This window comes from Opisthocomus hoazin, chromosome 29 (genome assembly GCF_030867145.1).
Source record: "Opisthocomus hoazin isolate bOpiHoa1 chromosome 29, bOpiHoa1.hap1, whole genome shotgun sequence".
Classification (NCBI taxonomy): Eukaryota; Metazoa; Chordata; class Aves; order Opisthocomiformes; family Opisthocomidae; genus Opisthocomus; species Opisthocomus hoazin.
In genome coordinates this window covers 7,224,002-7,237,532 of record NC_134442.1, presented here as the reverse complement: position 1 = coordinate 7,237,532, position 13,531 = coordinate 7,224,002, and the positions used below count along the sequence as shown (strand labels likewise).

The 13,531-nt window shown below is 60.1% G+C and overlaps 2 protein-coding genes across 2 annotated transcripts; both read left to right on the top strand.

Annotated features, from left to right (window-relative positions):
- Positions 1-271: 271 nt before the first annotated feature.
- LOC142364824 (acrosin-like) lies at positions 272-1,792 on the top strand. The gene is made up of 2 exons (XM_075444946.1): positions 272-1,273; positions 1,588-1,792. The coding sequence occupies exons 1-2, from the start codon at positions 1,203-1,205 to the stop codon at positions 1,790-1,792; spliced, it is 276 nt and encodes a 91-aa protein (XP_075301061.1). The 5' UTR covers positions 272-1,202.
- An 8,637-nt stretch (positions 1,793-10,429) lies between these two features.
- LOC142364834 (acrosin-like) lies at positions 10,430-12,080 on the top strand. The gene is made up of 2 exons (XM_075444955.1): positions 10,430-11,548; positions 11,863-12,080. The coding sequence occupies exons 1-2, from the start codon at positions 11,478-11,480 to the stop codon at positions 12,065-12,067; spliced, it is 276 nt and encodes a 91-aa protein (XP_075301070.1). The 5' UTR covers positions 10,430-11,477; the 3' UTR covers positions 12,068-12,080.
- Positions 12,081-13,531: the final 1,451 nt, after the last annotated feature.

Genomic DNA, 13,531 nt, shown 5'->3' with positions numbered 1-13,531 from the left:
GGTAGTGGAGGGCCTGGGCACAGCCTCCCCAGGCTCCTCCTGGGGCTCTTCTTGCTCCGTGGGGATGGCAGCGGGAGCAGCGGGGCAGCTGCCAGGTGCCCACCAACAGCGGCGCATGAGGTGCCGAGGAGCTCGTCCGTGCCGGATCTCGCAGGGCTGCCGGGGGAGGCAGAGACCCTCCTCAGGAGGCAGCGGGGTCGGGGGCATCTTGGTCAACATGGCCATGATGGTGTCTTCCACCATGGCTGCCTCCAACCCCCTGTTGTCAAAGATCTGCTCCAGCTCCTGCTTGACCCAGGGCTGCATGGTCTGCAGGAGCATTGGGTGGTTCTGGAAAAGGTCCATCCCGTTCGGGGCACAATATAATACAGACAATAATAAACTGTATAGCGCAGTCCCATACCTACCATACCCACAATACCCACAATGGCTGCAAAACAATAAAAACTACACAATACGTACTGTACAGAGCAATGCATACTCTACATACAGTAATCTACATGCAACATATTATAAAACAAAATACCTTAGAAAACTAAACACTCGAGAATGACCAAGCGCCACCCCCACCCCGTCCCTTGGCAATGACAGAGCCAGCGTGGAGCGTGCTCCATCTGTGTTTCGCTGTGCTTTGTGCAGGACAGGATGGCAGTGCTTGGCTATGCTTGGTTGATTTGGCTTGCCCATCCCTGCTTGCCTGCCGCGGCTGTAAGCAGATTGGCTCTTCAGCCCCCAACCAGGTGCCTACTGCCTGTAGTAGTTCCGTTCTGCGGTGTCAGTTTCTTTGGGAAGGACCTGGTGGCAAGCGGCTGCGCAGAGCGGGGTGGCAGTGAACTTCCCAAAGAGGCTATGGTGCCACACTTGGTTTTCCCGGCTAGCTGTTAGCAGGCAGCACTGGGAGGCAGGCGCTGCTGCCTGCCACGAGGTCTGCAGAGCCTCGTCCCGCAAGCAGAGCATTCAGCGGGGGTCTGCTGGGGGTGTCCGAGCCCAGCTTCTGCCTCCCCTCCTGCTCGGAACCCTCCATGTTGCCCGCCCCCCCCTAGAATCCACCGTGCCCAGCACCCGGAACCAGCCACTCTGTGACATCAGCCACGGGGCCAAGGGTTCCCTGGGCAGCGGGACTGCTGCAGGCACTACGTCGGCTGCTGCACTGCTGGCCACCAGCTCTCGCTTCTTGCAGCTGCCACGTGCCGCTGGCAGCCATGAATTTTCTCCCCGTCCTGGTCCTGCTGGCCGTGTGCTGGCCGGCGTACGGCATGTGGGACAACTGTGGGTAAGTGGCCCGAGGCTCTGGGAGGGAGCTGGGGCAGCCCTTGTGGGCTTCACTGGCGGGTGCTCGCTTTTCCCCCTGGCCACACCAAAGCTTCCCAAACGCCATGTGGGAGCCTCAGTTCCTTGCCAGCAGCCAGGCCGCTGGCACAACTCGCCTACGGGGCTCAAGCACAAACAGGGGTAGATGGACGCATGCCCCACAGGGTTCCGCGGCCCTGCTGTCCATGCAGCGCCTGGTGGGGGGGAAGGGGGCTGACCTGCAGCCTGAACAGCAGCAAGCCACCGAGCAGGACATTCATCAGTTTCTGCTTACAGAGGGACCTGCGGGCACCGGCCCGTGGATTCTTACTACGGCATGTCACGCGTCGTGGGTGGCACCGATGCCCAGCTAGGGGCCTGGCCCTGGATCGTCAGCATCCAGAAGCCCATCATAGGAGGCACGGCGCATGTCTGCGGAGGGTCTCTCATCAGCCCACAGTGGGTGCTGACAGCAGCCCACTGCTTCATCACGCCCGGGTAAGGAGGACCAGGGAACAGCCCCACAGCACTAGCACGTGCCCGCTCCACAGCAGCACGTGCTAGCGCCATCCCGCTTCCCTGCAGCACGCCCAGTGCCTGGGCACTGCCAAGCCCAGCTGAGAGACTGCTCGCGAGAGGGCTGGGCTCACGCCACGGCTTCCTAGCAGCCTCCCGCCCGACACTCCTTGTGCCCAAGGCGTGCTAGGGCAGTCGCACCCTCCGTAGCGCTGCCTTCCTCTCTGCCCTGTGCAGCAGAAGGCAGGCAACTGCTGGGCTGCTTGCAGCACGTGGCTGCGCTCCCTCTGACCCCTCTCTCCACCTGCCTTGCAGGCACATCACCATGTGGCACGTGGTGATCGGGGCCAGCCACTTGACTCAGCTGGGCCCTGAGACCCAAGTGCGCACTATTAAGCGGCTACTGGTTCACGAGCACTACTACAACATCACGCAGAGGAACGACATTGCCTTGCTGGAATTGGACCAGCCTGTCCTGTGCGGCTACTACGTGCAGCTTGCCTGTGTGCCCGACGCCTGGCTGAGAGTGTCGCAGCTGAGAAGCTGCTACGTCAGTGGCTGGGGTTCCACGACTGCAAGAGGTGAGTTCCCAAAAGGGAGGGGTGTCCTGAGCGCAGGCTGGGCACACTGGGGAGGCGGGGTGGGCTTCCTGACAGCAGAGGCGAAAGCCAGAGGCGGGCTGCGGGGTGCATGCCGATGGAGAGGTGGGCCTGGCCCATTACCCCAAGCAAGACAGAAGGGAGACAGCAGCGGCACAGGGCCTCTGGAGACGCAAAGCCCAGCCCTAGGGCAGGGCTTCAGCCAGACGCCGGGGGCATGGGGAGGGGAGGAGAGGAGAACTGGCAGCGAGCTGCTGGCTGTTAACTCCTTTCTGTGCTGACAGCTGGGGGACCAAGTTATGTCCTGCAGGAGGCCAAGGTCCGCCTCATCGATATCAAGCTCTGCAACAGCAGCCGCTGGTACGGAGGGGCCATCCACAGCCACAACTTGTGTGCTGGCTATCCGCAGGGCGGCATCGACACCTGCCAGGTAGGAGCGTGCTACAAGTCCACCCCCAACAGCACAGGCAGCCCTGTGGCAACCGCCCAAACCTGCCCCAGCGCGTGCTTTGCCTGGCAAGTCAGCCTGCCACTGCTGGGTCCCCTCCACTCTTGGGGTTCACCTCCCCTTGCCCAGATGCAGGTCCTTGCCCAGGGCCGCCCTTGTCCCAGAGGCCTGGCTCTCTGCCCACAAAGCCCATCTAGTGCTCTTGGCAGCCCACAGCTCCAGAGCCCAGTCCTGCAACATCCCCCTTCCACACATCCAGGATCACTGTGCAAAGAGGACAGAGAGAGAGCCCTGCCTGACTGGCCCACCACCCCCTGCCAGACAAGCTTCTGTAGGCTCCAGCACCTGAGCAGAGCCTTTGTGTGCAGTCAGGACAGCTCTGGCAGCTGCTGCGGGAGAGAAGGAGCCAGCCAGAGTGCTGACCGGGGCCACCCAACACCACCTTAACCCTCTCTCCTCCGCTGCAGGGTGACAGCGGTGGTCCTCTGGTCTGCAAAGATAACACCTACGACTACTTCTGGCTTGTTGGAGTGACCAGCTGGGGGAGAGGCTGTGCCAGACCAAACCAGCCTGGAGTCTACACCTCCACGCAGCACTTCTACGACTGGATCCTGCTACAGATGGGACTGCGCTCAGCAAGAAGAGATAGTCCAACAGCACGGCCATGGAGTCATTTTCTCTCCACCTCAAGCGCCTCTCAGAGGCCAAGGCCAACACCAGCACCAACACAGTCGGGCAGCATTAGCTCCTGTCCATTTCCACGCCAGAAGCTGGTGGAATTCTTTACTCTTCTGAAGGAGCTCCTGCAGTTCCTCAGGGGAAAAAAGGCTTGAGGAGCAGGATCAACAGGAACCAGCGCAGGCTGCACTGGACCATGATCATTTCCTTCTGGGGCAATGCCTGCTGCTCCAAAGGCAGCCTCGGCATCAAAGGCCTGCTCTGTGCTGCCCGCTCTCCTCCCCGTGCACACAAATGCTGAAGCTGACTTAGTTCTTGGAATAAAGTTGCCAGGTTTCACAGTTAACCGTGCCTGAGTCCAATTCACTCTCGTGCGCAAGGCAAGCATTTCCACGCCCGGCAAAATGAGGCTGCAGGCAGTCAAGGAGGGCACAAAGGGCAAGAGTCGCTCAGCAGGGCTGGCACCATGCCTGGTCAGACAGGAGCGTGCTCAGAGCCACCATGGCATGAAGAAGACTGGCACATTGAGGCTAGAAAGAGGACGCAAAATAATGATGTGGCATGCAGACAACTCTGGGGATGATGATTAGGACCTGGTTGAAGCATCTGCTAATTGGAAATATGAAAGAAAGCTGGCAAAAGTTACAGTGCCATGAGGAAGAGCCAGATGTCACCAGAAGTTAAGGGGGAATGGTGTGAGAGGTGGCCAGACTTCAGCAATATCTGAAGGAAGAGCTGGGGTCATGCTGGGGACAACATCACGAACAGGAACGACATTGCCTTGCTGGAATTGGACCAGCCTGTCCAGTGCGGCTACTACGTGCAGCTTGCCTGTGTGCCCGACGCCTGGCTGAGAGTGTCGCAGCTGAGAAGCTGCTACGTCAGTGGCTAGGCTTCCACGACTGCAAGAGGTGAGTTCCCAAAAGGGACTTGTTTGGCAGGCACAGAGTGACTTCTGCCAGCCCAAGCCCTTACCAAGAGAAACAAGTCCTTCAGCTTCACCTCAGGCAGGTCGGCGTTTCACTGGTCATTTGGCCAACAGAGAAAGTGATGGAGGAAGGTGGGGTCATCCCAGATCACAAAACAACTCTTCTCTAGAGCTGAAACTCAGCTTCTGGAATCTCCTGGCTCCTAGTCCTGGGTAATGTGCTTGATACGTCTGGGCTAAGCTCCTGAATCGTGAAGAAAAAGTTTTTCTTTGTGTAGGGGTGGCGCGACCACAGGTATTTCCAACATATTGTACAGCCTCTCTTCTCCAGGAGAAACCTAGACTGAGAGAAGAAATGTGGAAATATCACCAGAGGAGGAGACAGAAGGAGTGTGAGCTCGGGAAGGTGTGGATGCTGACAAGAAGCAGGTGCTCAAATGTTACTGCTTTGCACACACCCTGTGTGCTCACCTTCTCCCAGAATCCCACAGCTGTGTAGCAGGAGGGCTTTGGTAGGGCAGTGTCAGCCTCACCCCAGCCGGGGCCTGGAGCAGAGCCTGCCCCTCCGACAGCAGCATGGCTGCCTGGCAGCTGGGTGGGAAAATGGGAAATGGCAGCCCCCGGGGGAAGCAGGGTTGCCCGGGGAGCATCCCAATGCCATCCCTTCCCAGCAGCCCAAGGCAGCACAGCGCATGCTGACCCGGGTGTCCTTACAGCAGAGCCCCAGCTGCCCCGCTGGAGCACAGAGACCTGGAGGGGAGGAGGAGGGGAGACGCTTTAGGCAGCCTGCCCCCTCCCCAGACACCCCCGGGCATGGAAAGGCCCCGCGCCCTGCCAAGCCGGCGAGTCGCCACTCGTGCCGCGGTGCAGAGGCGGCCACCTCCTGCGTGCTCTGGGCTGGCGCAGCCTTGCCCTGAGCCGGGGGAAGGTTCCCTGTGCCTCAGTCCAGAGTCCTCACCTGCAAAGCCTCATTTTCAGGGCCAAAATCCTCATTTTTGGGGCCCCAACCTGTCTGTTCTTGCCCACAGCCGCGTATTTCCCTGTCCCACTTCACCGCTCTCCACAGCTTCCCCAGGAGGGGACGTGAGAGGGAGGTGCTGAGCTCTGCTGCTGGGGTCCAGGGACAGGATGCGTGGGAACGGCCCAGAGCTGCGTCAGGGCGGGTTCAGCTGGGCTCAAGGATCCGTTTCTGCACCGAGAGGGCGGCCGGGCGCTGGGACAGGCTGCCTGAGAGGCGGTCGGTGCCCCCGGCCTGTCCGTGCCCAGGAGCCCTTTGGGCAGTGCCCTCCATGCTCTGCTGTCAGGCCGGGCCAGCCCTGCAGGGCGGGCGGTTGGATGGGGCGATGGCTGCCACTGCCTCCCCAGCGGAAGCTCCCTGCTCTGCCGTGCCCACAGGGTCACCGCGAGCACCCAGCCCACCCTGTGGAGTTCATCACCACATCGCCTGGGAGCAGGGCAGGCACCGGCGGAGGGGAGAGCGGGCCCTCAGGCAGCCAATAGCGGAGAGCAGCACCTCAGGGGAGGGTGGGCACTGCATCTGGGCAGAGTGACAGCACTGTCAGCCAATGGCAGGTCATCACTTCAGGTGAAGGGCAGGCACTGCAGCCCAGCAGCCTGACCACCTGGGGTCCAATCAGAGGCAGCAGCACCTCAGGGGCGGGTGGGCATTGCATCTGGGCAGAGTGACAGCCCTGGCAGCCAATGGCAGGTCATTCCCTCAGGTGAAGGGCAGGCACTGTAACCCAGCAGCCTGACCACAAGGGGGCCAATCAGAGGCAGCGTCACCTCAGGGGAGGAGACTGACAGCCCTCCCGACCTCTGCCGGCCAAGACTACATGGGAAGGAGGCGGGCCCCGATTGCAGCCAGGCCCAGCTTCACCATGGCTCCTGTGGGGCCTTCCCCGAGGCCGAGCAGCCCCTGGACCAGGCCCAGGGCCCCTCCTCCCCCCTTGCAGCGCTCCTCTCTGTCTCCTCTGCACCCCCCAGCTGTCCCCGTGTTCTGGAACCCCCCGTCTCCATGATGCTGAGGCCGCCGGGGTGGCGGTGGGGTGGACAAGGCTGGGTGGGGGTGATGCTTGCCCTGGGGCCATCGGCTCCCCCACATCCCCTCCGCGCAGCCCCAGCGACCCCGCAGCAGCCTGCAGGGTGGTGAGGAGGGGCAGGACGTGGCTGCCGTCCAGTGTCTGCCCTGAGGTGGCGAGGACGGGGGGGATGTGGGGCTGGGGTCTGCCCCCCGAAGCAGGGGCGTCCCAGGGCTGATGCTCTCCCCCATCCCCACAGCTCCTGCACATCATCTCCTTCCTGACGCTGCCCGCCCTGCTGAGACGGGGCCAGACCTGCCGCTGCCTCCACGAGGGCTGCGACAGCGAGGCCGCCTGCACCTCCTCTGCACCGCTCTCTGCCCCGCCGCCGCCAGCGCCCGCCCCTGCAAGAGGGCCACCATCCTCAGCTGTGAGTCTGTCATTGCCAAGGGACGGGGTGGGGGTGGCGCTTGGTCTCCAGGACTCATCTTTAGTGTCCAAACTTTTATTGTAGGTTTTAATGCCTTCTTTTTAGGACCCAAAGCCTCCTTTTTAGGGTACAAACCCTCATTTCTAAGTTCCAAACCCAGGGCTCATAGCATCATTTTGAAGGTGCAGAGCCTCCTTTTCAGAGTCCAAAGCATTGTTTATAGGGTCCAAAGTCTCCATTTGAGGTCTCAACCCTCATCTTTATCTTCAAAACCCTGCTTTTCAGGAGCCAAAGCCTCCATGCAGAATCAAAACTGCTCCTTTAGAGTTAGAAGCCTTGTTTGTTTGATGTCCCAAGCTTCATTCTGAGGGTCTAAAATCCCATTTCAACAGTACAAAGCCCTGATTTTCAAACCCAAAGCATCACTTCAGGGCTTAAAACCATCAGAAGTTCAGGGTTCAATGCCTCAATGTAATTTCCAAAGCCCCATTTTCAGGGCCCAATGTTGCATTCTTAAGCCCCAAGCCATCCTTTGGCGGGTCTAAACTCTACTTTGAAGGGTCCCAAGCCCTCTTTTACACCTGAAAGCCTCCACTGGAGTGCCCAGAGCCCTCTATTTGGGACGAAATCTCCATTTCTGGAGGCCATGGAGGAACCAAGTCGTTCCCCTCCTTTTCAGGGTCTAAAGCGTCCCTTGTAGCATCTAGCCTATCCTTTGGAGTGCCCAGAGCCCCATTTTCAGGGCTGAAGCCCTCGTTTATGGGATCCAAACCTGTCTTTTATCACTCACAACCTTCTTTTAGGGCCCACAGTTCCATTTTGAGGGTCCTAACTCTCATTTTGGAGGCAGAAAGCCTCTTTTTAGGCTCCAGAGCTATATTTCTAGCATCCAAAGCATCATTTTGACTTTCCAAAGTCTTAGCTTTGGTGGCAGAGCAGAGAGCAGCCTGGTCCCACTGAGCGCAAGGCTGCTCTCCTGCCTCGGCTGCCCTCAGCCCGCCGTTGCTCTGCACACCGCTGCCCACGCGATGACCCACAGAGGTCCCTTCCAACCCCTAACACACCGCCCTGGCAGTTTGCCTGTGGAGCGCTGGGGACAGCTGCCCAGGGGAACGGGGAGATGGCTCTGCCCCGTGCTGCTGCGAGAGCAGGGCTCGGCCCTGGTGCTGAGGGCACTGAGCGTCTGCCTTGCTGCTCTCCAGCTCCTCCGGCGTGCGTGGAGCCCTCCGTCACCAGGCATGGGAAGTGTGCGGCTCCAGCGTACGCACCCGTGGGTGTCCCAGGGCACACGTGGAGATCCCGCCTGGACCCGGGGAGTGACAGCTCTGCAGCCGCTCGTTCAGGCGAGGTGAGCACGCTTTGTTTTTGCCCTGCGTTAGTGGGGCACGAAGCACTCAGCCCAGCCCTTGAGCGAGCTGTGCATGCTTTCAGCCAGCTGGCACTTGTGCCGCTGCTCAGGAGAGCCCCTGCAGGTGAAATTGCCGCCTTGGCTTGAAAAACAGGCCAGCACTTCCCTGCTCTTGGGCTGTTGTCCTCTGCCCTCGGTGATTCCTGCCCTGGCAAGTCCAAGAGACGCCTCTGTGAATGCCCGCCTGTGCAGTGCGTGTCCTTCTGGCCTGGGGCCGTCAAAGCAGATCTCCCTGCAGCTAAGTGATGGCTGGGAAATGCGTACCCTTGCAGCCCCAGTGTCCTCCAGTGACAACCTGCTGGTCAGCTGAGTCCCCAGGGCTGGCTCAAAGCCTGCACAGTGGGACGCAACTGCTGCCTCACAAGACCTCTTTCTGTCCTACAAGAGGTCGATGGTGATAGCACCATCTGGAGGGCACCAAGCCTTTTTTTAGGGTCCAAACCCTCCTTTGCAGGGTCAAACCCTCATTGATAAGTTGCAAGCTTCGCTTTTACAATTCACAGACTCCTTTTAAGGGACCAAAGCATTCTCTTGAAGGCCCAAAGTCTGATCTGAGTGTCAAAGGGCTCCTTTTTAGAGTCCAAAGCCTTATTTGTAGGGTCTAAAGTCTCCTTTCATGGCACCAAAGCCTCATTATCTGGATCCATAGCCTAATTTAGAGGATCCAGTCGGCAAGCTGGAGGGTCCAAAGCCTCATTTTAGCATCCAAACTGCTCATTTTGGGTACAAAGCCTCACTTGTTTAATGACCGAAGCCTCATTTGGAGGCTCCAAAGACCTGTTTTTAGCATACAGAGCCCTAGCTTTTGGCACCAAAACATCATGTGAGGGCAAAAGTCCTGATTTGAGGGTTCAGCATCTCATTTTCATTTCCAAAGCCTTATTTTCACATCCCAATGCCCCATGCTTCAGGCCCAAACTCTTTTTTGGAGAGTCCAAAGTCTCACTTCTAGGGCCAAACCCCTCTTACAGCTCTAGGCCTGCACTGGAGTGTTTCGTTTTATGGGGCAACAGAGGAACCAAGAGGTTCCCCTCCTTTGCAGGGCCCAAAGCGTCATTTGTAGACACTCTCCATCCGTTTTAGATCCCAGAGCCTTATTTGCAGGGCGGAAATCCTCATTTTTTTGGGTCCAAAGCTGTCTTTTATTAGCCATAGACTTTCTTAGGGCACACCGTTCCCTTGTTAGGGTTTAAACCCTCACTTTCAGAGCAGAAAGCATCTTTTTAGGATCCAAAGCTCTATTGGTAGTGACCTCCCCAGGGCCAGGACTCTGCGCTTCCCCTGGCTGCACTTGTTGGGGCTCTGCTGGGGCAGGGTGCGACCCTGGGCTGGTGCAGAGAGCAGCACCACGTCGTGACTCTGTGCAGGAGCAGGGTTTTGGGTGCCACCGTCGCGAGGCTGCGCCCAGCAGTGCAGGCTGGTCGGGGAGCAGCGCCCCGAGACGTGGGGGCAGAGGGTGCGGGAAGAGGGGGACAGGCGTGGGGTGCTGAGCGATGGGGCACGGGCTGGCCCTGGAGACCCCCGGGCTGGAGACATCTGCCCCGGGACCAGTGCAGAGCTGCAGGCCTGGAGCTGGGCAGCACTTGCCTTGGGGGAGAACAACAAAATAGTGCCTGGCACGCGCAGAAGGACCCCTCAGCGTTCACATCCCACCCCTCCCTGTAAAAGAAAAGCTAAAAAGGGTGAGGACAGCAAAGCCATCTGCGCTGTTGGTAACACTGAGACTTTTTCTGTCATTTGCATGCGATTCTTTTATTTGGCTAATGGGATCTGGGAGCCCTTGAGGGCCAGCGTGTGCCGCAGCTGGTGGCCCAGTCCTGGTTCGGCCGTCTGGCGAGGGCCCCTCCAGGGTCCCTGGTGTGGTGCTGGCCTCTTGTTGGCTGGAGAGTCCTCAGAGCTGCTGGTGCTCCTCTTTGGGGGTGGCCGTGGCCCCCCGGGGGCGTTCCCTGCCCCAGCTGGTAGTGGAGGGCCTGGGCACAGCCTCCCCAGGCTCCTCCTGGGGCTCTTCTTGCTCCGTGGGGATGGCAGCGGGAGCAGCGGGGCAGCTGCCAGGTGCCCACCAACAGCGGCGCATGAGGTGCCGAGGAGCTCGTCCGTGCCGGATCTCGCAGGGCTGCCGGGGGAGGCAGAGACCCTCCTCAGGAGGCAGCGGGGTCGGGGGCATCTTGGTCAACATGGCCATGATGGTGTCTTCCACCATGGCTGACTCCAACCCCCTGTTGTCAAAGATCTGCTCCAGCTCCTGCTGGACCCAGGGCTGCATGGTCTGCAGGAGCATTGGGTGGTTCTGGAAAAGGTCGCTCCCGTTCGGGGTACAATATAATACAGACAATAATAAACTGTATAGCGCAGTCCCATACCTACCATACCCACAATACCCACAATGGCTGCAAAACAATACAAACTACACAATACGTACTGTACAGAGCAATGCATACTCTACATACAGTAATCTACATGCAACATATTATAAAACAAAATACCTTAGAAAACTAAACACTCGAGAATGACCAAGCGCCACCCCCACCCCGTCCCTTGGCAATGACAGAGCCAGCGTGGAGCGTGCTCCATCTGTGTTTCGCTGTGCTTTGTGCAGGACAGGATGGCAGTGCTTGGCTATGCTTGGTTGATTTGGCTTGCACATCCCTGCTTGCCTGCCGCGGCTGTAAGCAGATTGGCTCTTCAGCCCCCAACCAGGTGCCTACTGCCTGTAGTAGTTCCGTTCTGCGGTGTCAGTTTCTTTGGGAAGGACCTGGTGGCAAGCGGCTGCGCAGAGCGGGGTGGCAGTGAACTTCCCAAAGAGGCTATGGTGCCACACTTGGTTTTCCCGGCTAGCTGTTAGCAGGCAGCACTGGGAGGCAGGCGCTGCTGCCTGCCACGAGGTCTGCAGAGCCTCGTCCCGCAAGCGGAGCATTCAGCGGGGGTCTGCTGGGGGTGTCCGAGCCCAGCTTCTGCCTCCCCTCCTGCTCGGAACCCTCCATGTTGCCCGCCCCCCCCTAGAATCCACCGTGCCCAGCACCCGGAACCAGCCACTCTGTGACATCAGCCACGGGGCCAAGGGTTCCCTGGGCAGCGGGACTGCTGCAGGCACTACGTCGGCTGCTGCACTGCTGGCCACCAGCTCTCGCTTCTTGCAGCTGCCACGTGCCGCTGGCAGCCATGAATTTTCTCCCCGTCCTGGTCCTGCTGGCCGTGTGCTGGCCGGCGTACGGCATGTGGGACAACTGTGGGTAAGTGGCCCGAGGCTCTGGGAGGGAGCTGGGGCAGCCCTTGTGGGCTTCACTGGCGGGTGCTCGCTTTTCCCCCTGGCCACACCAAAGCTTCCCAAACGCCATGTGGGAGCCTCAGTTCCTTGCCAGCAGCCAGGCCGCTGGCACAACTCGCCTGCGGGGCTCAAGCACAAACAGGGGTAGATGGACGCATGCCCCACAGGGTTCCGCGGCCCTGCTGTCCATGCAGCGCCTGGTGGGGGGGAAGGGGGCTGACCTGCAGCCTGAACAGCAGCAAGCCACCGAGCAGGACATTCATCAGTTTCTGCTTACAGAGGGACCTGCGGGCACCGGCCCGTGGATTCTTACTACGGCATGTCACGCGTCGTGGGTGGCACCGATGCCCAGCTAGGGGCCTGGCCCTGGATCGTCAGCATCCAGAAGCCCATCATAGGAGGCATGGCGCATGTCTGCGGAGGGTCGCTCATCAGCCCACAGTGGGTGCTGACAGCAGCCCACTGCTTCATCACGCCCGGGTAAGGAGGACCAGGGAACAGCCCCACAGCACTAGCACGTGCCCGCTCCACAGCAGCACGTGCTAGCGCCATCCCGCTTCCCTGCAGCACGCCCAGTGCCTGGGCACTGCCAAGCCCAGCTGAGAGACTGCTCGCGAGAGGGCTGGGCTCACGCCACGGCTTCCTAGCAGCCTCCCGCCCGACACTCCTTGTGCCCAAGGCGTGCTAGGGCAGTCGCACCCTCCGTAGCGCTGCCTTCCTCTCTGCCCTGTGCAGCAGAAGGCAGGCAACTGCTGGGCTGCTTGCAGCACGTGGCTGCGCTCCCTCTGACCCCTCTCTCCACCTGCCTTGCAGGCACATCACCATGTGGCACGTGGTGATCGGGGCCAGCCACTTGACTCAGCTGGGCCCTGAGACCCAAGTGCGCACTATTAAGCGGCTACTGGTTCACGAGCACTACTACAACATCACGCAGAGGAACGACATTGCCTTGCTGGAATTGGACCAGCCTGTCCTGTGCGGCTACTACGTGCAGCTTGCCTGTGTGCCCGACGCCTGGCTGAGAGTGTCGCAGCTGAGAAGCTGCTACGTCAGTGGCTGGGGTTCCACGACTGCAAGAGGTGAGTTCCCAAAAGGGAGGGGTGTCCTGAGCGCAGGCTGGGCACACTGGGGAGGCGGGGTGGGCTTCCTGACAGCAGAGGCGAAAGCCAGAGTCGGGCTGCGGGGTGCATGCCGATGGAGAGGTGGGCCTGGCCCATTACCCCAAGCAAGACAGAAGGGAGACAGCAGCGGCACAGGGCCTCTGGAGACGCAAAGCCCAGCCCTAGGGCAGGGCTTCAGCCAGACGCCGGGGGCATGGGGAGGGGAGGAGAGGAGAACTGGCAGCGAGCTGCTGGCTGTTAACTCCTTTCTGTGCTGACAGCTGGGGGACCAAGTTATGTCCTGCAGGAGGCCAAGGTCCGCCTCATCGATATCAAGCTCTGCAACAGCAGCCGCTGGTACGGAGGGGCCATCCACAGCCACAACTTGTGTGCTGGCTATCCGCAGGGCGGCATCGACACCTGCCAGGTAGGAGCGTGCTACAAGTCCACCCCCAACAGCACAGGCAGCCCTGTGGCAACCGCCCAAACCTGCCCCAGCGCGTGCTTTGCCTGGCAAGTCAGCCTGCCACTGCTGGGTCCCCTCCACTCTTGGGGTTCACCTCCCCCTGCCCAGATGCAGGTCCTTGCCCAGGGCCGCCCTTGTCCCAGAGGCCTGGCTCTCTGCCCACAAAGCCCATCTAGTGCTCTTGGCAGCCCACAGCTCCAGAGCCCAGTCCTGCAACATCCCCCTTCCACACATCCAGGATCACTGTGCAAAGAGGACAGAGAGAGAGCCCTGCCTGACTGGCCCACCACCCCCTGCCAGACAAGCTTCTGTAGGCTCCAGCACCTGAGCAGAGCCTTTGTGTGCAGTCAGGACAGCTCTGGCAGCTGCTGCGGGAGAGAAG

Coding starts and splice junctions, on each gene's coding strand:
- LOC142364824 (XM_075444946.1), top strand. CDS start 1,203: ATGAATTTTCTCCCCGTCCTGGTCCTGCTGGCCGTGTGCTGGCCGGCG. Junction 1,274..1,587: donor GGCATGTGGGACAACTGTGG/GTAAGTGGCCCG, acceptor TTCTGCTTACAG/AGGGACCTGCGGGCACCGGC.
- LOC142364834 (XM_075444955.1), top strand. CDS start 11,478: ATGAATTTTCTCCCCGTCCTGGTCCTGCTGGCCGTGTGCTGGCCGGCG. Junction 11,549..11,862: donor GGCATGTGGGACAACTGTGG/GTAAGTGGCCCG, acceptor TTCTGCTTACAG/AGGGACCTGCGGGCACCGGC.